The sequence below is a fragment of the Melospiza georgiana genome, chromosome 11 (assembly GCF_028018845.1).
Source record: "Melospiza georgiana isolate bMelGeo1 chromosome 11, bMelGeo1.pri, whole genome shotgun sequence".
Lineage (NCBI taxonomy): Eukaryota > Metazoa > Chordata > Aves > Passeriformes > Passerellidae > Melospiza > Melospiza georgiana.
This window is the reverse complement of record NC_080440.1, coordinates 6,871,255-6,896,309: the sequence shown is the minus strand read 5'-3', so window position 1 is coordinate 6,896,309 and position 25,055 is coordinate 6,871,255. Positions and strand designations below refer to the sequence as shown.

Sequence of the window (25,055 nt, the reverse complement as noted above, 5' to 3'; positions counted from 1 at the left end):
AGCATTAAGAAGATGTAAAGCTTTGTTTCATTTTGCCTAAAAAAATCCCACAAAGGCCAGACAAATTTCATTCAAGGACTGTGATCACAGTTCTTGCACTGATGACCACTTTGATGGTCCCTGGGAAATTCATGACATGACTTCTCCAAGGTCAGGATTTCACCCCAAACTTGGAAGAGTTCAGGTCAAAAGGAAAGTTTCAGCAGTTGCTGCGTGTGCTCCAAGGAGTGGCTGGAGCAGGGAGCCAGTGTTTAACAGCACTTGCAGCCCTGCAAAATTTTACAAGACACAACCCTCGCATTAGAGGATCCATTTCTTTCTTCATAAAATATATTGGGCCTTTCCACAAACTCCTTTTATTGGTCCATTTGGCTACTCACTCCTTTTATGAACTACTCAAGCTCCTGGATCATCTGGAAAAGCTGAGGGAGATGGTGGAGCTGAACCACAACAACGTCCTGGCCATGGCCAACAACCCTCTCTGCTACCAGGGCTAGGGCACTGTGTGCCAGCTGGATTTCATCCCCTGAAAGGAAGCATGCAACATCTTTTTAACCCATTTCTTCTCACTGCCTACAAGATTTTGGAGTCCCAAAGTGAAGATAAGTCTCCCCCAAAGCCTGCCCATAAAGTCCAGGTGCTTTATGCCTTTCACTTCAGACCAAAATCTACTTGGCAGCAAACAAGCAGTTAAGACTGGGATTTTTTTTTTTAAACCAGCCTCCTACATCTCTTCCATGGGGGTCCTTTAATTGACTTAGTTAGAGAGCAAGCTTGCATGGAGGTCCACATGCTAACATAACAACATATTTTAATTGTGTATTTAAATAGTTTCATTTCTATTGACTCTGGCTAAGGTGAGTCATAAGGCTTGCTGGTCTCCAGCACAAGGCTGGATAATTCAAGTGCAGCTTTTCAAGCTCTGCATTGCCACATCTCTTAACAACAACAAAACATTTCACAACCACTGTTTCCCAAGGAGATGAGTACCTGAGGCACTCTGTGTGCTAAGTCCAGTGCTCTGTGGCATGGTCAGCACTGAAAAAAGACCAGCAAATCCTTACAAGAAAGGAAAAGCCAAGTAGCATGAGCAGATACGTGCCTGGCTTTACACATGTGCTCCTGCCCAAAAACCTGTAGCCAGAACCAGGATCCTGTGCTCCAGGCTGTGGTGTTACAACTTGCTTTTGGTCCCAATCCCAGAGCTGCAACAGTTCATTCCCAGCAGCATTCTCCCAGTACTTCCCAGCCCACCAGCAGAGGCAGGAGCATCTAACTGGTGATGGCAGCACCATCCTGCTCTCACAGCCCCAGAACCACACCATCCAGGAACCACCATAATGGGACAAAACAGCCCATCCCAGAGCCCAGCTCCAGTGACACCTCCAGGAAAGCAATTATCCAGGCACAATGATATAACAGCATCTTTATCCTAGTGAGAAGGTGCTTTGCAGCACGTGGGCCAGCTTGTATCCTTGAAATTACTCACATATGTCATGTCTGAGCTGCACCAAGCCCTTGTGAAATAACCAGCCAAGGGCGAACGCTGCTTGTGACAATCCTAAGAGAGATTGTTTTAAGCCATGTAACAAGGAGCTCTGCTGCCCTCCCAAATAGCAGGAGCTACTTAAAAAAACCCCTTACTATTGTAATCTTGGATTACTCCCCATCACCCAAATCCATTTCATCATAATTAGCACCCATTATTATAAAGCCCCTCCGGCATTTCCATATTTCTCTGATCATTATACGCCACAGATTCTCTATAGAAAAATCCACCCAGCTGTGTATTTAGCATAAACTGGTTATCTTGAACCACATGCCCCCTCATTCTTGTTACCAGGCCCATATTTTATACAACAGCGTTGACACTTCCAGACTCTTGCAGGAGCCCTGCTTTGAGAGATTTAGATTAAGCCCAACGCAAGCAGCTCACTGGGGGAGACAGGAGGAAATCTGAATTCCTCTTGAATTAATTACTAAAATCTGAAAATTCAGCATGGGATCGCATGGTTTTACCAAGAAACTTGTCACCCAAAGCATGGCACAAAATCCAGCCATCCAGAATATTTCAACAGCATTACAATACAGCCAAAAGCTGAACAAGGACTTGGCTTTGGAGTTCTTTATTTCCTCTTAAAAGAAAAACACAAGGTGCACTAAGAGTTAAACTAGAAACACACCTTGGCAAACACACCTTGGCAGTACCTTGGCAGTGTCTGAGTAATCAGCTGAAGGGAACAAAAATGAAAAAAGTCCATTTTTGTTGAAAAAAAAAAATCTTATTAAAGAAGTGAGACGGCACCAATCTCTGTGATCATCTCTGGACCATGAAGGACACACCTCTGTACCTCAAGGATGGGGTCCCTCCCCTAGCAAGCAGGTGCTTCATCTTCCAACTAACAACCCCCCAGCCAGAATCCAGCCCTTCCACAGCATCCTTGGGGCTAGGGCTGCTTCCTGCTTCAGGCACAAACCTCAGTATTTTAAATTTCCTTGCACAGATAACTCCTACAGTAAGGATAAAAACAATCTCAGGGATTTTCACAAGAGCCTCGCAACTCCACAAGCTTTGGTGCTGCTGGGAACGAGACCTCAGCACTGCAAACCAGCACAGAACCCACAAGCCCCCAGATCTGCTGCTTTTATACACAGAAGGACTCTTAATTCCACACCCTCCAATATTATCCATCTTTCAAGATCTTTCCTTTGCTCAGGCAGTTCCCAGCATCCTAGGCTGTCACTAGCCTCTATGCCTTCAAGAAGATGAAGATTGCAACCCTTCACTAGCCAGGGCCTCTTCATTTTCTCCTTTCAGCACACTTCAGTCCCCTCTGAAGCTCAGCATAACAGCAGGCAGAGCATTAATCAACACAACATGTGCTTCACCTAACTTCAGCAACCACTACGAATATTTAAGTTTTACATTATGTGCTGGGATTATTTTTATATATACGCCACCCTGTGTCTTTTTATATACACACTCACACCCCTGTATAAGCAAACACACACAGAGTATTTCATTTCTGCAAACTATAATTTAAGCACAGGGATTTTTTCCCCCTTCGGGCAGCTGGAGCAGCAGCCCAGTAGCGCAGCAGCGATGCAGAGTGCCCTCTGCTGTACATGAGACAAATGTTTCTTTGTTTAAAAATATTCTTTAAATACTTATAACTTTTCTTAGGAAAATATTTATTAACATTGCATTTGATCATTTTGAGCACAACATGCAATAATGATGCCACCTGATTTCTCCTGTCATACTAAAAGATTCATGTCTCTTCCAAGTTACCTCAGCAGAAAGTAAATAAGTCTGGGCTGGAACTGCACAGGGCCCAATGTGAAAATGTTTTATTTATACACCTGAAAATGACAAAGGGAGATCAGAACAAACAATATAGCTTTATTATTCAGGCACTTATCAGATAGCCTTCACACTTCAGCAGATCACACATCTATTAGAGGTACAAGCTGAAACTGTCACGTGGCAATGTGAAATCATTTTTCTATTGTAAAGGAGCATTGTTCCTGCTACTGGAAGGAAAGACAATATTAAAACATATTCAAATATATGTATTTCAAACTGCTACACCTTGTAATAAATTATGCACTTGATATTAAAAATCCAAGCTACGCTGCACAAACCTGACTTCAGAATATTAACTTTTATTGTCTTGTCACGTCCCAGTTCTTCTCATATCTGACATTTAAAGGGGCTGCACTTTAGACACGTGGCCTTTATGGCACCAAATGCAGGGCCCAGGCACAGCAATGTGATGAGTGCTCCCACTGTTTGACAGGTGAGAAGAGAAAGACAATCAGCCTTGTCCCCATCCTGCTGCTACTTCTTCAAATGTGTAATTTCAAGCAAAAATCTGACTTTGATAGAGTTGGGATTTTGCAAAAATAGGGATTAAATCATCTGCTAAGAGTCAGGGGAAGATGGGGGACACCAAGCCCAGCAGCACCTCTGCACAGGGCTCCATCTCCACCCCAAAGAGCAGCCAGGTCCTTCTCCACAGAGCAAACCCTGCCATGAGAAGCACCCAACAGCCTGGAGAGGTCAGAGCAGCACTGTCTGCTACAGGAGCACCAAAACACCCCAGTTACTGGCACTATGAGGTATTTTCTCCCTCTCTGTGTCACGCTCCCACAGAAGGAGACATCTTTTTTTAACCTGTCTCTGTGCAGTACCTTGGCACTGCAAGCAGGGCCCATCTGCTCTGCAGAGCTCCGTGAGGACACCTCCACACTGCCCTTGGAGGGTGGAAGGAGGACAGGGGGGTCCAAGCACCCTTGGGTGCTGGCTTGAGATGCCCAAGCCCCCAGGTGCTTTCACACAGCCACTCTGTCCCTGGCAGGTCAAGGAGCTGGTTGTCATCAGCACCAATCACACCAGAACAACTGGTTCCTCATCCCTTCCAGTGACTCATTGCAAAACCTCTCAATTTCCTGCATTTGTATTCACTTCACAGCTGGGATTTCCTAGAGGAGGCACTACCCAGGAAAACAAGCCTCCTCTTACGCCCTCCTGTAAATGTGTCCACATGAAGCTGATCAAAAATATTCCAGATTATTTTTTTAAACAAAATCTTTTACCAGCTTTTTTTTTTCCGCCAACAAAATGCTGTGGTTTTTTATAACTTCTCATCTTGCTCTTCTAAGAGCATTCAGGGATTCTTGTCCTAGATTCCCTGTCTTGGTTGAAGGCCAAGCATCACTAGCTGAGCCAGAGGGAATGTAAAAGTATCTTTTAAGACTCTATAGAAAAGAAGAAGAATTGGACCCTGGGAGACAATTCGCCTTTATGCCTTGGGTATTTAAGGATCAAATGCACATTTGTGAGCTGACACCAGGTAAAGAGGTGGCTTTGAGACTTGATGGCATCTAAAGAAGCCTCTCAAAGCATCTTTTTACCAACTAGAGCAAAAGAGAAACCGAGGAGAAGTGACACAACCCTTGGTGTGGCTGCCAAGCCCCTGGGGACAGCAGGGCTCATGGGCCACTCCTGGTGACACCAGGGGCACTTGCAACCACTGCTATGCTTGCAAAGCAAACAGATGAAGGCAGGGAAACAGGAACCACCCAAGACATGCTGAGGAGGTTTCCTATGGTTACTGCTGCCATGGAAATATGTTTTTTTGTTGGCTTGATCTAAATAATCTCTGGCTCCTTGTCTGCAGTATGCTTCCTGCAAGGTTGGGTTGGATCCCTAGACCTTCGCCTTGCTGCTGAATGCCAATGCACTGAGCAGTGGCCACCTTCAACCTGATCCAGGAGCATCCCAAACCTGAACTGCTTGAGCTCTCCTCTGGATTCCCTGAAGCCTGTGACTTGGTTTCAAAGAGAAGAGGAGGAAAGAAAGTGGAGGGAGGGGAAAAGACATCCTTTGCTAATTGCTCACAGCTGTGTCCGAGCAGCTCCCACTTCAGCTGCCAGGAGCTGCAGGCTCATGCTCTCCCCAACAGGCTCCAGAGCAACAGAAACCCCTCAGAGGGAGAGGGACTCTCCATCCATCCTCAGAGCTCTGCATAGGGATTTCAATAATTACACTTACACACTCCCCTTATCAGCAAGAACAGCCATTTATGTTTTTTATCACCGCAGCAGCATCCACACAAGGGCAATGGATATGGGATGAAATGTTTGCTGCAATGGCTGAGTACAAAGTGTCTCTCTCTGCAGTGAGAATAATAATTGTCACACTGAGCTCTCCAAGTGATAAGCCCTGGTATCAGGGTCCTGTGAAGAGTGGAGCCACACGTGGGAAGACACAGCCTCTCCAGCAGCAGAGAGGAGCACCCTGAGTTTTCTGTACCCCTCTTGACCCAAGCACCGGGGAACTGAGAGAGGTTCTGGCCATTGGGACTGCATTGATGCACATCTGGGGTCTGCAAGTATGAGAAAAATGTTCTTTACAGCCACGCTCATGAGGTTTACCCTGAAATTAGTTTTCCTCACATCAGACAATTCTGCTAATGTTACAAATTCCTTCAACATTAGATAGTGACCGCAGAGATGCTACAAGCACAGGAAGGGTCCGGCTTTCCACCGCCACGGCTGGGAGATTATTCATTAGAGAAAAAAGCAAATACCCAAATGAGCACCACAAATTGCTAAGCCAGCTGCCAAAGGTCTCAGCTGATACTATCGGCCATCCTTAAACTCGGTGATAGACTTACGAGCCAGACAATGAAAACGCAATTCATTATTTGAAGAGTGACTCACTGGTGTAATAAGGATGGATTACTGGGCGGGGGGGGGGGGGGGATGGCGGGGGAGAATGTCTTTGAAAAACTCTAAAAGACTGAAGATTGACTTTTTAAAGGCAAACAGAAAAAGAACAAAACCAAAGGAAAACTCTTGAAAACACTGAACAGACTCTCAACAGCCGAGAGCAACAAAGAGGAGGGCAGCGCTCCGTGGGCGTCAGCCAAAAGCTGCGCCCGGCCCCTCCAGCGGGGATCCCGCTTCCAGCCTTTATCCCACCAAAGCGCTGCCTGCCAGCTTCTTCTTTCAGGCCACACCACGCTGGTGACAAAGGCCTGCTGCAAGCCCTCGAACAGAGCAGTAGGAGTTTTCCTGCCGGCCCAGCACAGGCCACACGCAGCACGGCCCGGCCGGGCTCCAGCGGGGCGCAGCCCAGGGGCACCGGCGGGACAGACAGCTCGGGAAGGGGATCGGGGGGCGACAGCGGGGTGACAGCTCAGCTCCGCGTGTCACAGCACCAGTCAGCTCTTCATCTCCCACCTCCTCCCTCTCATCAGCCCAGCAGAGGCTTCAACAAGCGATTTAACCCGTTTCCCTGGGCTTGGGTGGATGCACAGGGAGCTCAGGACCTTACACATCACTGGGCTGTTAAATCATTCACCACGTCCCACTAATTCACAGCTCCCAAATCCATAAGCACAGCGTCCAGCACCAACAGCTGTCTGCTTCTAGGAGATCCCAGTGCAAGCCAACCCATCCTGCCTCCAGGTTTTGTGGGTCTCTCCTGGGCAAATCCACCTAGAAAGGCTCCATGAGGGAACTGTGCTTTGCCATTATGCAGCAGCACAGCCCCGTGGCTGAGGCACCACCAAAGTACTGACCAGCCAAATTCGGCCCTTGGGATGGCAAACCCCACTGGCTCACACCAGGCAGGTAAAACTACTCTTTGCATACCAAGAAGCAGTTGTAGTTATTTTCAAAAAAATAAAATAAAAAAAAAAAGTGCAAAAAACCAAAAAATCCCGACCAAATTTTAAAATTATTTGTTTAGAAGTAAAATACCACACGAACTCAGAATTCAGTGTGTCTGCTCTACAGACAGCTATCCATCATCAATGTAATTCACAATCACACCAGATACAGAATAAACCCCACAAAATCAGCCCAAATCCCGCAACAGCTTATAAGTGTTTTTTCACACCATTCATAAAAATAGACTTGCACATGGCCACTTCAAAACAGACAGAAAATCTAGCCACACTGCCCGTTCCCTAGGAGAAATTCTGCTTTTCTGGCTTTTGCCAGCAGCTCAGTGGCAATGGAGTCCAGCAGAGCAGCTCCAGTTAGAGCAGCTGCAGAGCAGGGCTCTGTGCTCAGCTGAAATTCAATCAACAAGTGTCCAAACTGCTTTTGAGTTCTTGCAATACAATCCTGAGTGGCTTGTAAAGGACTTCAAACAGGCTCCCTGGGCTTGCCCGGAAACAAATACATACCTCACCTGCTCTTTTGTACATCGCATACAAAAAATTAAAGAATTTATTTTGGGCTTTTTGCCAGGGACAACGCTGCCTCTGACACTGTAATGCTCTCGTAATGTGGATACTGTGTCTCCCAGCCAACACAAACAGGATACCTTATCAGTCTTGGCTGTCTTAAGTGCTGTTTCAAGTGCTGTTTCAGCAGCAGGGCACAAAGAAATGGAACCCACAAGTCAGAAAAAATTGTTGGGAGTTCCTTAAATGTAACTGAGCACTCAACATTTAGGAAAAGAATTGTCCCAGGGCAGGGCAGAGCTGATACCTACCCCACAATCCACCCAAACCCCCATCCCAATGGCCTGGCTGCCCCCTGGTAGAGCTGCTGCTGGAACAGTGGGAGCAGCACGAGCCATCACTCATCATCCCTGTTCTCCCTACTACCATGGGGGTGAAAAGCCCCCCAAACAAAGTAGACCTGATTTCCCAAACACTTACACAAGTGTTTAACCTTGCAGGTGTAAGAAAATAGGACAGCTGAAGTCACTGATGCCAAGCCAAGAGCACAGTGCAGCATTCCCTGAGCTGAGCTCCAGTGCACACAGGCACCCACACCAAACCAGCCCGGGCACAGGGGCTGAAGGGCACTGACTGCCACTGAAGGACATGGCAGGGAGTGGCTTCTCCTCTCTGAACCTGGGACCAAATAAGCACACAAAAAATAAATTAAAAACAAGCTAATGACACCAGCCGCTTTGTGAAAGGCTTTAAAATCAGCAAACAAAACCAGCCTTTGATTTTTTTGCATCTCCTCTGCCAGGGTGACAGTATCTTTGGGAAGCAGGTGAGTCCTGCCCACCCCTAGGGACAGGCACAGGTCCCCTAGGGACAGCAGCAGCCTTGGCCCTCTGCAGTCCATTGGGGACTCACCTCAGGAGTGTTTGATGGATCTGCACTGGGCCACACCTGCACGGGCTGGATTTGGCCCATTTCAGCAGGTTCCCAACTGCAAAATGATGAATCTTCTAAAACCTTCCAGGCTAGCACAATTCACCACAGCAGTGATAGGAACATCAGACTATTCAAGATAAGGCATTGCTATTCTCACATCTCCCAACCCTTTCCAATAAACATGCAAGGAAGTGCGGAATATCTGAATCCTAAAGAAGAGAGGCACAAAGCCTGTTATTCATGCCAGGGAAAAGCTGGGAGTGTGTGTGTGCAAGAGACATAACCTATGAGAAATGCTGAAAACATATGGAAGCAATAATCTGTACTTTTTTTTTTTTTGGAAGTAGAAACAAATGCTTCAGAATTCGGTGTTATTCGCTCATGTGCTGCATTACAAATATTATTGTTTCTGCTCTCTGGATGAGGAACCAGGCAGCAAACTGGAGACCCAAAGGCACCCAGGGATGAGCCTGCTGGGGTGTACCCCCCAGGGGCAGGATCAGAGCCCTAGGAAGGCAGACAAAGGCTGCAAACACACAGAATTTCTCGCTCATTTCAAACACACAGATTGCTGCTCTTGTGCACAGCAATCTCCAGAGCACCGGGCACTAAACAAACAAACCTACGGAACAAAACAAACATCCACTGCCACAAGCAACTCCCTGCCTACAGTCAACAAGGCAGAGAAGGGAGTTGCAAAGCAACTTCTGCACCATCACCCAACATCATCAAACATCACAAGGCTTCTGGTCCACCACCCCGTTTTGGGTCACTGTCTCAGGACATGCACCTCTTTTCCTTGTCCATAGGTTTCTGTGACCCAGTGGTCAATCACAACCCTCTGGGCTGATCACCTGGGATCTCCAGGCAGCTCTCCCCTGAGAAGATGAGAAGTTTGTCTTTGCAGACACTCCCTGATCCAAAAAGGCCAGATGAGATCAGACTTCAGCAGGACTGACTGCAGTAGATTACAGCAAGATGCTGATTTATGGAAATAAATAAATAAACAAATGCTCAAAACAACTGTATGCAGCAAAATTTGTTAATATGGAATATTACTGAATACTACATCAGGTCACATAAATTCACCCTGAAAAGCAAGAGCCAGGCACTGTGTGCTGTACAAACACACAGCACTGATATTAAGTGCACAATGTGTGACAGCAAGGCATGAAGAGAAGCAGATCTCTTCCTCAGCAAAATGTGATTCCAAGGGACAAAGATTGTGTGACGTATGCAAGGAAAAAGATGCTCCAAGAAAAGATGTAAGACATAATCTCACACTGAAGCTAAAACCCTGGCAAACCAGTCTTTGTCTTCATGTCATGTTTATTACTGCTTTTCAAATTCTTCTGCAAACCAGAAGAATAACTATGGCAACAAAGACTTCTCCAAAGGTTTTCAGACTCTATTTTTAAAATTGTCTTCTCTGAGACAGCATCCAAATTCCTTCCCTCAGAAACCAGCCGTATGCCACTGCCTCTGCAGGCTTTGCAAGCCAGGTTGCACATCCCCCTTCCTCACAGCAAAGCTCAAACACCATCCTGAGACCTGCGTGTCCCGCTTCCATCTTTTTAGTTGGTGGGTTTGGAGAAGGCAGGGAGCAGGGAACAGCAAGGTCTGCTGATCTGCAGGAGTATTTTGGCTTTCTCTAGGAGCAAACAAACCATGGCTCCGTGTGCTAAACACATGCCAATCTCCCAACACGAAGGATCAGCTATTTTAACGGAGGTACTAAGGCTGTAATTTTACTCCACCCAGAGTAAATCTGAAATTAGTTCTTCACAGTAAGCTTAACAGCAGCAAAAGCGAACCATTTGTCACCTTTAAGGTTTGCATATTCACACTAATTGCACCGGCACTAGGTTATAAATTCCCTTCCTTGCTCCTGGACCACCTCCCTCGAAGGCTTTTCTCTGCAAGACATTATGCAAAAGACACTGCTAATGGCTATTCATTCACCAAACTCCAGTGACAGCTTTATTTAATGCCAAAGCTTGTTAACAAGCTGAATGGCACACAGTTTAATGTAATGCAGATCTGATTAGAAAACAGCAACCGGGCTCCTAAGGAGTTCAATTTTTATTGAATTTGATTTCCCTTTTTCCACACAAAGCCACCTTTATTAATGAGGATTTGGTTACCTACACGCCATTTCCATTTTCTAGACTGGAGCCCACACAAATGAACTCAGTCCTTTGGCACTTTGATGACAACCCACCACAGCAGAAAGTGATGAGACGAGAGGAAGGAGTCATTTTTCTGCTCAGCCCATGAGAAATTCAGGGTTTCACTGGTTATAGTTTGATAGCTGTGTCTTCATGGACTTTGCCCCCAAACCTTCTCAGAAAAACCACTTACATTTTCCTCTTTGAGGCTAAATGATTTAAAGCTATAAATTGAATTTCTGCCTCACAACGAGAGGCAGGGATGTGTGGCGTGCAGAAGAGAGCTCTTTGATGGAGTAAGATGTAGGCTCTAGCTGGACTGAGGTGTTTTCAATTCCTTGTTTCCACCACATTAGCATTAAATAAACTGACACTGCTACAGGATAATTCACCTACTACCTTGAATGTGGGATTATAATTTCAGAGCAAAATTACAAAGATTCTAAAATAAACTTCAAAACCCAGCAACATTATTTAATTCTTTAACAATCCCCTTTCATGAATCCCCTTTCATCTTCTTTTTGCACATCACCTGCAGTAGAGAAAGCAGGCTTATTCTGAAAACAGTTCTGCAGAATATAATTTATTTTCAAGAGGTTTCCCTGTCTCAAGAAGCATGCCTGTGCTTCCAGGAATGATAAATTCAGCAAATGCTCAGAGCCATCTCTGAGAAAAGTGGCTGTTAAGGCAACATAGGAACACAGGAATCTTTATCCTCTAACAAAGCAGTCTGCTTGCTTGAGGGAGTGCCTGCACAGATCACACCTAAAATCACAGGTAAATTGAAAATACAGAGTCCAGCATAATTGGGATATTGGTATAGACAATGCCTGCCTCAGCAATGGCTTCAGTGTCTGCAAGTTTATAAATTCTGTCTCCCTAAAGCGCTATCACCACTCTGCATCTTTGAAAACCACCCTATTTACATTTATCAGCAAAACTTTGCTGTCAAAGGATTATAAAAAGCCTTATAAATCTCTACAGGTCAGTTGATCTGGATTTATACCCCTAATGTGAGGATCTTCTTGCAAACCCTTATTTTCTTGTTTTCTTTCAGTCTCATTCTGCACGTTCAGGTGAGCAGCCCCACCAGTCAGTGACTGCAACATCTCCTGCACAGAGGGCACAGGCTCCTCAGCATGCTTTCAACCTACAAACTATTGGGAATAATTTGTCTGCTCACCTATTCCTGGCATTAATAGACCACTGGCTAGTGAAAAATGAACGAATTTCCTCTCCATTGTGTTCTGGCAAATAGACTGCTTTATTTGGTTTAATTGTGTAATTACTCTTACATCAAGGCAATTAAATGGGAATGTCTGCAGGAGGGCTCTCAGCTAATCGAGTCCTGGTGTAAGGAAACTTGGAGTAAGGTCTAACCTGCTCAGTGGGATGCAAACCCCGGAGCACAAAGGCTGCAATGCCTCTGGGGGCTGACCCCACCCATACCCAAAGGGTCCCCATCCTTCTCCTGCCCCGGGGCACATAAGCACTTCTCTCCTGAGAGAAAGCCGCTGGAAAAATCCACATTGTATTTGCAAAAATCCCCTCCCGTGCCTGAAGGTTGTCAGCAAAGGAGATGGTTATGGGTAGTCCTGGCAGGGTGGAGGCTCCTGCACATGGGGTTTGTCAAGATCTGTGTGCCAATGCAGAGGGCACAGTCTGGAAAGAGCTGCAACATCGCTCAGATCTGACACTCCCCAGGCAGCTGTGTGCCCCTTCTGCTGGGCCATTTGGCCCCTGGTGGGATCCTATCAAAATTCACTTAATCCTTCAAAAGCTACTGTACAGTTGTACTCTTGGACATAACGAAATGTGAAGCACAGCACCTCACAAGTCCTTGGAGCAGGAGAGAAATACTGTTGGTGACCACGGCTTTTCTTCTTATCCTGCATTTGAAAGTTCTCCCTGGCACTTTTAAGCATTACAAAGCGGCTCTGCAGGGACACGAGGAAACCCGGGACAGCCCGAGGACCAGGGCGAGCCCCACCTGCTGCTGTGCATCCCTCAGGGCAGACCTCAGCCTATGGAACCCGTCCCACCACACCCTGGGGCAAATGCTGAAGGGAACGATGATTTGCAAGGCTAAACGTTAAGGTACAACTCAACAGGAACATATCAATCCCCATCCTTGCTCTGAATTCAAGCTTTAATCTGGTGAGACACAGCTCTGAGAAGTAGGGCAGAGGCTGGGAGGAACGCCAAGCACAGCAGATGATGGAGAAAAGGGTATACCCTGAAAAATAAGGTTAAAAGGTCGCCAAGGGCTCCCTGGCCTACTAAGACTATGTAGAGCTCCCAGGGCCCGCAGCCCAGATTTAATAGCAGCAAGTCCCAGATCGCACATCAGCAGGAACTCATTTTGAGACAGCAGAACGTGGGGAGGGGAGAAGGGGCTGACCCAGGAGAAGGCCAGGGCTTGCTGCGCTTATCAGGCACCGGCACTGTCAGGTTTGTGAAGAGACAGAAATACCATCTTTGTAAAGACAACAGAAATAACCAAAACCACTATTTTTGCCGGAGTTTCACGCAGCGGTTTGATGCAGACCGCAAGAACCCCTTCAGCTCCATTTTTCCCTTCCCACCTCACCCCACCCCACCCAGGTTGCCCCTGACAGGTGAGGGCGGCTCCAGCCCCCGGCATGACCCGGAGCAGCAGGACGAGCTCCTGACCGCACCGGGGAAGCTGCGAGTCGGCAATCGCCAAACCAGTTACCCCAGTCCCGCATCTGGGTCCTGCTGCGCCCCGCACCGGCGGCGGCCGCGGGCATACCTGTGTTGGGGCGGCCCACCCGTGTCCCCAGAACCCCCACCGTGGGTGGGCAACGCGCTTGGGACCAACACAAACCCTCCCTAAAGAACCACACCTGCACCCCGGATGCACTCGGAACTCGGAGGGCACCGCAAAGCCCCGGGAAGGGAGAGCCGCGATGGGACCGGGCGTGGGGGAGGATGGGGGTGATGACCCAGGGGGTTTGGCCGGGCCTTACCTCCACTTGTGCAGGGCGAAGCCCGGGCACTGGTCCCCGCAGGTGTTGCAGGGCTGGCCCCGCTCCGGCTCCCCCGACGCCGTCAGCTGCAAGGAACAGCAGAGTCAGCGGCGGCTGCGGGACGAGGAGGACGGGAACGGGCACCCGAGGGATAGGGAAGGGACACGCCCGGGGGAAAGGCACCGGCACGGCTGGGAGAGGGCAGGGGAAGGGCTGGAGCAGGGACGCACCCCAAGCAAGCGGCACATGCGGGCGGCGGGGACCCGCCGGGGCGCAGCCGGAGCGGGCGGCGGGACAGAGCCACAGGTGGGAGCGGAGCGGGGGACGGGGAACGAGGGGAGAGGAACCCCCGGCACTCACCGAGCGGCTGGAGAGCCGCTTGCGGGAGCCGCGGCCGAACATGGCAGCGCTCCCGGCGCGGAGCCCGGCGCAGCCCTGCCCGAGTGCGCGGCAGCAGCGGCCGCCCCGTCCGGGCCCGTCCCGCCTCCCCGGCGGCCGCCCCTCGGCCGCGCTCCCGCCCCTCAGCCCGGCAGGCACCGCCCCGGCGCACGGACCGGCTCCCCCGCCCCGCTCCCCTCAGGGCTCGCCGCGCTCCCCGGGCCCTGCCCGCCCTCGGAGCCCCGCGCTCGGCCGGGTGTGCAGCGGACAGCGCCATGTCCTCGTTGGGCTCCAGAGCTGGGTGGCGATAAAACAGCTGAGGCTCCCCAAGGGCAGAGCTGCGGCTCGGCAGGGCGCACGCTGAGCTTACCTGCGCTGTGCAGGGGATTTAACTGGCCCAGGCACGGGTCGATCATCCCGGATTCCTGCCGGGCGTGTGATCCCCTCCTCAAGGAGGACACGTTTAGCCCACAAACACGGGCAGGGTGCAGGAAAAACACTGTCACAGGAAATATGTTTGCGGCCTGAGATGCTGGAGTGGGACGCAAAGCACCACCTGTTACAGCCCCGGAGCTCACGGTGCTGCCAGAGCAGGGCTGTGATGCTGGGATCCATGGGGCCAGCAGGGCTGTGATCCTGGGATCCATGGGCTGGGAGCCTGGGATTCGTAGGGCTGGGAGCCGTAGGGTTGCCCATGCATCAGCCCACTCTTGTCATACACACGGTGCACTAAAGCAATGCCCACCCCGTGCCCCTGGGGTTTGCAATCAAACAGCACATCTGGCACAAGGCAGAGCAAAATGAACCGTGGGGAGAGGAGGAGCAGCAAACGCTTCACAGAGCACAGGGCTCCTCGGAAAATCTTCCCCAGTGGGGCTGGAGCAGCTTCGCCATTAGCATTTCACAGCTTCACCCAGGGTTGTGGTTGTTTGCAGATGCTGTCAACTCCTTCCCCTCCTTCCTTGCCTCTTTGTTCCCTCGCCTTGCTGCCTCACAGCTGGTTAAAATGGTAACCCTTTGATAATTTCTTTTTTCCATTTAATCAGTTCTCATTTTTGTCAATTCTTCTCTTGTATCTTCTTCCCCGGGAGGCTGAAATGAGGCTGGGAGCTGTGTAGCTGAGGCGGCCTTTTGAAGAGTCTCAGACAAAAAGAAAGTTTCGGGGAGATTTTCATTTTTTCATGCCATAAATACTGTGCTTTCTTAAAAAAAAAAAAAAAAAAACACAAAAAAAAAAAACCCAAAAAACAACAAATCCAAAAAATAACCCAACAAATAAACAAACAAAAACCCAAATAAAACAAACAAACCCAGTCTAAGGAAAATAAAAAACCCTCCACTCACAGAATTTTATAATGGAGAAAATTTCCTTTTCCATAGGCTTTCTTCATGGCACTGAGAAAATATTGAATGCTCCCTGCTCTGTTTTTCTGTGGTTGCTATTTTTACCTTTCCAAAACCCTCCAAGCTTCCCTCTATTGCTCCCTTCTGCTAAATTTCCTCATCATTTTCCTTCTTGGTTTCTCTCCCAGTTTCCAACTCACACAGTGGTGCATGAATATATTATGAACTCTCAAGGGAAGAGGTGATCTCTCCAAGTATACATTTCATCACACAGTGGGCAACTGGTTGCAGGCTGGGGTTTGACCTCATATTGAAACATCTCAGCCTCCAGCCTGTATCCAGTGTCCAATACATTATCAGGGTTACTGTTAGTTCTACAGAAGGACAATGGGATTTCAGGGAGTGGGTGTCATGCAAGAGAGGGCCTGAAAAATCTCCAGCACTTTGGGTGTCTTGCATAAGGTTCAGAATATTTAAAACTCCAATTAAAACTGCTGAAATAAAAACAGTATTGGATACAGGACTTATAACAAGATTCAACGTGCTGTGGGAAATGCTTTAAAGGTGACCTGCAAATCCTCTTTAATTGCTCTGCTGTTGCAAGAGATGCTGTGCGCCCTCAATAACAGGGCTGGCGAGGACATCTGCTATGAGTTTAAAACAGCAAATGTAAGTCAAAGTTGGAGGATAAATTCCTTGGAGGTGTGGCTGTACTGAATCACAGCTCCAGTCTTCTGATGAAGATGCAAGTCCTAAATTGCCACTTAAAACAAGGCTGGCTACTTCAAACTTAAAACAAGGCTGGCTGGTCCCCTCCCAAGCTGTCCATGAAGCTACCAAACTTCCCTGTCACCCTGCATGCTTGTGTCCTGCAGGCACAGGGGGTGACACAAGGAAAAGGCAGGGGAGGCTCTGAGCATCAAGGCTTGCATCAGTGTGTTCAGAAGAGGGAAGATGAGGGCTCAGCCTGGGAGTGCAGAAGATGCAGACAAGAGGGGTGAGGGGTTCTGTTCTGCTGTGCCTGCAGAAGGATCTGGAGAAATCATTCAGAGCCATGAAAATACTCAGGTAGCACAGACCCCAGTGAAGTCAGGTCCTTAGGGACTCCTGCTCACCTGAATATCTCACAGGAACAACAATTCCTCTCTGGTCTGAGACAACCAGGGTAAATGAAGGGCAATTTGGGAGGACCCCATCCCCTTTTAGGGATGCTCAGATGCTCCCTCTCTGTAAGGAAACAGCCAGGCCAGAACATCATCTCTGGATGCATTTGGGAAAGGGAGGGGATACATTATCTCATTGGCCTGAATGCTCCTCTTGTCTTTCCTCCCCCAGAAAAGCTGCCAAGAGTAAAGATCTCTCAGGAAATAAACTCCCACTCCCTTGTTCTCACCATGTGCAAAGGGGATGATGCACCATCCTGGCATGGCTGGGTAGGCAGGGGACAGCAACACAGCTGCAGCCCTACCTGTGCTGCCACAAGAGCTACTTTCAAAAGGGTATTTTGCATTATTATTTTTATAGACATGGAGATCTTCCTCTTGAGTGGAGGCAGACTCAGCTTGGAGGTGGGGGGTGTCAGATACTGCTGTCAAATAGGCTCAGAAACAGACACACATGTATAATACATGCTAGACAGTTTGGCTGACAAATTATTGTTTCTGCTGTCACTTCAATTGTTCCATACGTGATCTTCCCCTCCCATTTCTGTTTCAATCAAACCTGCCTAGGGCTGACTCTCCTTCCAGCCCTTCTAATGACTAAACCAGTTTAAAACCCAGTTTGCTCCATTCATGCACTGAGTTGGACCCATTTTCCTTCCCTTTGAAGCTGTGGATGGCCAAGAGGAGGGAAATGACAGGGATGCTCTTTGCTTCCTGCTCCCTGTTGTACCTGATAATACAGAAATAATTATGATGAAAATCAAAGAACTCAGGGAAAGGTATAATACAGCTCCTGTGTTAGCTTTTGGTCACAAGGTAGGTGGAACAGGGACTGCCATGGGATAGATCTGTGCAGAAGAGCAGCCTGGGATGCAGGGCAGGGCTGTCATTAGGGCTCTGTTCTCCTGGTGGCCTCCATCCCATGTGGGACACCAGCATGTGCAGTAGCAGCAGTGATTGTGTCCCAGCCCAGGGGCAGTCCTTGCCAGCTGGGAAGAGGAGCTGCAGGCCCACAGCAGTAGCTGCAGCCAGGGGATGGGAAATACGGGGACAACTTGTGCCACCAAACACCATGGAAAGTCTGCCTTCAACTCTGGTCCAGCAGTTCTGGATGGGAATTAGCTGGCAGACAAAACAGTTTTGTGTGTGAAGCCAGGAAAATTTCCTAGTCTTTCCAGGCAAGTGCCCCTGGCTTTTCTATCCTGCAAACTGTGCCTCATGTCAGGAAATCACCTCCAGAATACTCACATGCAGGAAGCTCTCAGCATCCCTCCATCAGCTCTGACACCCCTGTGCCTCTTACAGTCCAGCCCTGACCATCAGTACCAGGAGAAAGCAGTGGAGTAAGGCAGAAAGCAGCTCTCATTTTCATGCTGGACCCATCCATTTCTCCCCTCTGTGATGTCAAGGTGAATTTGGCTGTTACACACAGAGTCAGTCCCCTCGTGGTTCCTCCTGCCAGCAGCCTGTGCAGGTGAATTACAGCTCAACATGAGCCCTGTCTCCATCTAGTACCCTGAAGGTTATAAATGTCTGACTGTTATTAGGAAGTTATTGTCTGAAGCCTTTCAAACAGCAAAAGGAGGGCTTAAAAATACCTCTAAGTGCCACAGCTGCTGAAGGAGTTTGATGGAGACTACACATTTAATTTGCTGCATCTTTCCTCCACCAAGCCTCCTTCTTCCTGGGTAAATGTGCCCCCATGAGGGTCTTTCAGGAGTTCTCAGTGTTTCTGCTCATTCCAGCTCCAAGATTTGCAATTACTGCAGGCAGAAAAGGCAGTGCACAAACCCCTGTTTGAGGAGGGGAGATGGAATTTCAATCTGTGCTGTGCATAACAGGAACCCAGGCCGGGATGAATCATGCTGTGTTACTTTGGTTTTAAATTTTTTTTGCGCTGCGTAGGATTTTCTGGGGCATATTCCATCAGGCATGTAATGGTCAGATTCACTCTGAACGTTTCTTACACGGATACTTTGCAGTACACACACTTCAAATGTCACAAATGGCAACAAAGTGGGCTTAGCAACTTAACAAACCCTTCTACAAGTTCTGTAGGTTATACATTTTCTCAGTGCTCTTTATCACAGCCATTTGACTACTACTTTTTTTGTTAGATTTCTCTGTCCTGAGGTATTTTGATTAAAACAGTACTGAGTAATTGCACCTTTTTTCTTTCATCAGTACACTCATTTGTAAATATCCCAGGAATTTTTTTTGTGTCCTCCCACCCAGGAATGCAAATGGCCATTATGTGTTCCCCAAGGTATCTCCAAATAACCCTTCTCCTTTTAACCTTAGGATTTTATTGTGTTAGTTGCTAAGTAACTGAGTAAGATTTATAGCCATCTATTGTTAATTGTGAAGGCGGTCTTCAATTTCCCTGTAAATAGCATTTGGGAGTTGGAGTCCACACCAATAAAAACTTGGAGCCCAGTCCCACTCTGTGGAGAAGAGCACCTGCTATGAAATGCAGAGCCAAGTGGATACATAAAACTTACCCTCTCAAAAAGGGACCTGCCCCTCTCAGATTGGGCATTGCTGAGGTGCTGGAGGGACCCTGGCCTCTGATGCCAGCATGGCAGGGTGTCACAGGCTCCCTTCCCTCCCTCCTGCTCCTTTCCAACTCCTCATCCTTCAGGCTGTTGCTCTCTGAAATGAAATGCCAGTGCTTCAGCTTTTCCCAGGTCTGTATTTCTCTGCTGTCAGGCTCAGGAACCCCTCAGCTCAGCTCCCCCAGCCTCTCTGACAAAGGGGTGGGAGATGGCCCCAGTTCATGTGATTACTTAATGCCTTTCAATTTGAGGCTAAACAAAGCCATCAGGTGGGACTCTGCCAATTTGCACACAACATCCTAGCGCTATAGCAACAAGTAACTTTCTACTATCCCCCCTCACTCCCTGGAGCTCTCTTTGGTGCAGCAGAATTATTTGCTTTATGCTGTAAATTCACACTTCTGCCATGCTACTTTGACTTTTCAGGACCATTTATGAAGATAAGGGAAAACAAACCAATTTAGGGTAACTGGCAGAGAGGCAGGTGTCAGCAGGCTCGGCAGGAGGTGAGCTGGCAGGAGTGAAACCATCCTGCCCTTCCCTTGCCACAGCACTGGAAGTGTCACAGATGTCCTGCAATCCCTCACATTAATCATTCATTTGCCACCCTGCAGGTGGAAAGGTCCTTTGACTCATATTTTTAAAGCTGTCTATAGTCTTTTTTGATTGGGAGAAAAAGAGAAGAGTCTTTTACTTCCCATTTTACAGGGTCGAAGCCTGCTTATAAATAGGGTAGAGAAATGCCTAGCAAAACCAGGCTGCTGGTGGTGGCTCAAATCATGAGAGATTAGGTGGCTGTGAGGCCAGAAATTGTTTCTTTCAGATTTTGTATTGGTGCTGTTTTTGCCTGCTGGAGCCACCAGTTATTTAGCCAAGGCAAACAGCCCAGGACAAACCTGCTGTCAAAAGCTTCTGGTTCTCCCAAGTTAAATGCTGCCATACATCTGAGTTCTTGAAAGCCCCAAGCCATTGGGAATGATCAGATGGGAGAATGCCATCAGTGAAATCTGAATGCCAGTCGTACCTGGAAAGCCTCACATGCCACTTGCACAATGTGGAGCAAAGCTGAAGAGGAGGGCACAGCCAGGTTATCTTGGGCAAGAGCCTCTCTGGGGCAGGCAGGCAGCTCTCAGGGGTTATTCCAGGTGAGCTCTGCCCCAGCACAGGGCACACCCACTGCATTTTTCCACACAGAGCAGGATGAAGCTGTCGGTGTTGACAAGAGCTGTTGAAATGTCTTGAGGACACCCCACTTCAAGCAATTCAGTCAGCAGAATTTAGAAATATCTCTGAAAAGTGGATCTGAAGGGTATCAGCTCTCCATTTGTCCTACCTGAATGGAGCAGCATGCTCAGGTGAGAGTCAGCAGAGTGATCTGCTGGGGTTTCCTGTGCCACTAATCTGGGTTTACTGTCCCCCTGAGACATGTGGATTTGAGGTGACATAGCATGCTCAGGGATGAGAACAATGAAGGAGAGACAGCAAATGTTTCAGCAGCTGAGCCCCAGCACAGGTAAGAAGAAAGGCCTTTGCCTCCTGCTCCCACAGACAAGGCTCAGACTCACTGTGCTGCCAGGAAACAAACCTCCATGGCCACTGCTGCCCTACATCTCCTTTCAGCAGCTCATGGTTTGAAATTCTAGGTCTCAGTTGTTTGCCAGTTCAGCTGTGCTGTGTTTTCTGAAGCAGGGAAAAGCTGCCACCAGTGTGTACCTGCTTTTCTAAGCTCTGGCAAGGCATCATCCTCAGTGGAAGTGCAGAGCTGCATGCTCCCACCACTACACATGTGCATCCTGCTCCAAAGGGCTTCTCACACCTGGGACCAAGCTGAGAAACTTCGTCTGGGAAGTCCAAGCCATGCATGAGGCCACAGCTCCAGCCTCTGGCAGCATCTGGTAGCTGCTGGCATCCTCTGCTACGGGAGGGCTTGGAGGCACCACCTGTATTTACTGCTCCTTGTATTTGCCAGTAACAGCAAATAACCTGGACGTGTCTGTTCTTGCCAGGGAGTTTGCAGGGAGCCATTCCCACTTCCCTGCTGCCGGCAGCAGGAGCAATGAGAGCATTTCACAGTCAATGCTCCTTTCTGTGCGGGGCTGAGCAAGGCAGGCAGCGAGCTGTGAATAGCTTCAAAGAGCAAGGTCAGAGGATGGATTAGAAAAGGACAATGCAGAAAAGACCTGATTAATTTAATTGCTCATCTGAAATGTAGGCGCAGACTAAAGAAGGATGAAGAAATTATAAGCATATGAATGGAGCCAAGTAATGATTTTCAGAGAGAATATCAGAGCCCTGCCTCCCCCTGCACCCTCTGCCCCACATACAAAGGGTTTTGTATTCAGAGATTACTCCAGACTTCTGGCTCTTCTCCTCATACTGTCTCTTCAGAAATGGAGACACTGACTACCAACACATGTTTAATTAGCTGCAGCTTGATCTTGTTGCTGGCGGCTCAGACTGATCATTAGAGCCAGGCATGTGCCAAAACCTGTGAGGAGATGTAATGTGGAAACCATTCTGCTCCCAGCAGAACTGAGGTTTTCCTGGTGGAAATGGATTGATGGGCACGGCCTCAGCCTCTGCATTTCATATCCTGCCTTGAAGGACCTGGATCAGTGTCACAAAGGAGAAATGAATTTCTACCTCCCCTTACTTAAACGGTACCTACATCAGATCTTCTTGTACTTACAGTCAACAGATCACAGCTCCAAACACTTCAAAACCAATATTTATAACTAGAGAGACACAGAAGTAATTTTATGGAAAATTTCACAGGTTGTTTGGGGTTTTTTTTTTTTTCAATTGGAACAAACAAAAGAAACCTCCCCAGGAAATATAGTATAAAAGGCATTTGGGTTAGGTCAAAATATTATGCCTTTTTTTTTTCTTCTGAAATCCGTGCCTTGTATTTTCAAATGTTAAATAGCTGGAAAATTAAGCCAACTTTGAAGTGGAAACTCAGACTCTTCTCTGAAGGCTGAAAATAACTTCTTAGCATTCTTCATCTCGCTATTGCAAAGAGAGGTCAGAAACTTGTCAGTTAAATCTGCTTCTGGAAAGCTACAATTCCAATTGCCTGGATCACTTCACAGGCGAAAATACTTGGAAAATGTTGGAGTGAGACTGACAGGCACCACTTTCGGTCATCAGCTTCCTCCTCCTGCTCGATGCAAGCCGGAGCTGCCTCCAGGAATCTGTTCTGCAGAGGGACTCATCCCCTCCCACAACATGACCAACACCACAAAGGGCTGCGACTGCTGGATGAACTGAAACACTTCTCTTACAACGACCTGGTTGAAAGGGTTCTCCATTTGAAGGGTTCGAGTGATGGGAGAACTTAGGGCATGGGCTGAGCCACTTGAGCTGTTAATGACGCCTGGGTTGGGTTGAATTCCTGTGCCTTTGCCTGGTGATGGGAGGTGTCTCACCTCAGTGCTCTTCCCCTGACAGAACGCTTTCTTCTGAGTCAGCCCTCAATCATCTGTTTGAGGAGTTGTGTTGGAAAGACTCAACAGAACAGGCTTCTCTGCACTCTTCAATTTTCAAAGTCTGGCTATGAGGAAAGGAAGGAAAGGAATCAAATGTCCTGATTTGGGACTAATGCCTTGAGACGCGCCTTTCCAACAGCCTTCAACAAAATGCATTTTATTTTTCTGTAGAAGAAAAATGCCCATCACTGGGGCAGAAGGCCAAAGTGATCAAGCATCACCTCTATCTCTGCAGCTGCACAAAGAGACTGAAGAATTGTCACAGAATCTCAGCACTAAGCACACAGAACCTAAGCACTGAAAGTGTTAAAATGCCCTTTCATTATACAGGGCTGGAAAATTAAATATTATTCAGGGTCTGTGTATTAATTCCACAGCAGCTGACATTTAAAGTCTGTGTAATAATTTATTAAGGATAAATTATAGAAAAGCCATTTTTACGAGATTGGTCATTTAAAGTAAGAATTGAGGTTTTGAAATACTGCATGTTCTGTTCTCTGCATCTGACAGTGTTTCAGACAGCACCAAGGGGGGAATCCTCTCTCCTTTGAAAAAAATAGAAGCTGGAAAAGGCTAGACCTGCCAGCACTAAGAGATCTGCAGCATTTTCTGAGACAAAGCATAAGGAACATATAAGGGAAGACAGAAATTGCAACTTCACTCTTACCTGCAGTATCTGGGGCAGTGGTGATGTAACACTGGTTGCACTTCAACACTTGCTTGTCATCCTGGGAGGCAGTCCCTACATTTGCTTCCTTTTAAACTAAATTTCTCCTGCCTGAATTTTCTTGTATATTTGATACTATCTTTTCCAATTTAGAAAAGTTGATTTTTTTTTTTCACATTTCTTTCCATAACACTAGAAGTGGTGTGGACCAGGCCATTATCCCAGCTCATAATTCAAAAACATTTGCAAAATGAACTGCTTGTCTCCCTTACATGCCATGTCAAAGGATGTCCCTGGTCATTGAAGGCAGCACCAGCCAGTCACCAGACACGTCTGAACAATGCATGGGACATCTCTGAGATGTGCTTATGTATATCATGCACCTAGGAGCAGTCCTCTCTGGACAGAAACTTGGGAGCACCAGCCTCTCCAGCCATCAGGACATGAGTGGGTGGTCATGGCCATTCTCCAAGGTGGTCCCTGGTCCACAGACTCCAGCACAGGTTTGGGGCAGGGTTCCATATAAACAACATCCCTCATTCCTTTTGCATGGGACAATTAAACCCACACCTTGGAAATAAACACCAGCACATAAAAAAAATGTTTACCATTAAATGTATTATTCCCTTGTGTACCAAGTATTTTGCCTCTATTGTAGGACAGGTACTGAAATACGATGGCAAATGCAGCAAGACCATACAGACATGTCATACAGGTATTCTCATTTCCTTTTGAGTATAAGCAGAAAGAAAGGAAACATTGTACAGGAAAGTGCTTGCAAAAAAATACCCCAGTTTATAGAAAAATAATGGCATTGATATACAAAACCCAGAGTTCTTTCCTGAACAAGAAACGTCTCTGATCCTCAAAATCTGCTCTATTTAATGATGACCATTAAGGAATATCAGGATCGGTGCTCTGTCATTTTTTTCCCTTTTAGTTTACTTTGTATTTTTTAGGTTCTGATAGCTCTGTTAATAGCTGCCTTGAAACTATATGGTAGAAATGAATTTGTACAGGTCAAAATAGTATTTCTTTTTATAAATAGCCATTCACTTCATTTCACTTCACTTACAGTGGTAAAGCACCACAATTTCTTTCTGAACTTCATAGTGCAATTTTCCCTTTTCCCCTACAGAATTTACACATAAGCAATTATCATTAGAAAATCACTATTCCATTATTACTCCTTTCCCCTTTCCCTTTTTTCCCTTTCTCTTTCCCTTTTTCCTCTTTCCTTCACCAATTCTCCAGCTCTGGGCTGTAGCACAGCCCTGCTCGCCTGTGAGGTGTCTCCCAGCTGACAGGAATGTGTCCATCCCTGATTGTCAGGCTGACAGGTTTCACTCCAAAGGCTGAGCACAGCCCAGCACACACAGGTTATGAATCCAGGGATCATTTATCACCATTGATCCAACCCTTTTGTAACACACTGATTACACATCCTTTGGGGAGCTCTGTAAAAGACTCACACAAGATCCTGAGGTTGTGTTTGGTAACTGCTTGCATCGAAAATGGAAAGAGTTATCTGGAGTAGCAGACAAGCCTCTTTTTTTTTCTAAACTGCTGGTAATTTTGTGCTGAAAAGCTTCCTTTCGTTGTACTTTGTGCTCCTGGCTGCCTTGACATAAAAGGTGGAAGGGCAGCACCTTGCTATCACTAAGTA

General features: G+C 47.4%; 1 protein-coding gene across 1 annotated transcript in view; it reads right to left on the bottom strand.

The window, feature by feature from the left end:
• Positions 1-14,249, bottom strand: part of PRICKLE2 (prickle planar cell polarity protein 2) — a 102,996-nt gene extending 88,747 nt beyond the window's left edge. Inside the window, exons 1-2 of the mRNA XM_058032193.1 lie at positions 14,155-14,249; positions 13,795-13,880 (exon numbers count right to left, since the gene is read on the bottom strand). Coding sequence (XP_057888176.1) covers positions 13,795-13,880; positions 14,155-14,196 — 128 coding nt within the window. The 5' untranslated portion in view covers positions 14,197-14,249. The remainder of the gene's footprint in view (positions 1-13,794; positions 13,881-14,154) is intronic.
• Positions 14,250-25,055: the final 10,806 nt, after the last annotated feature.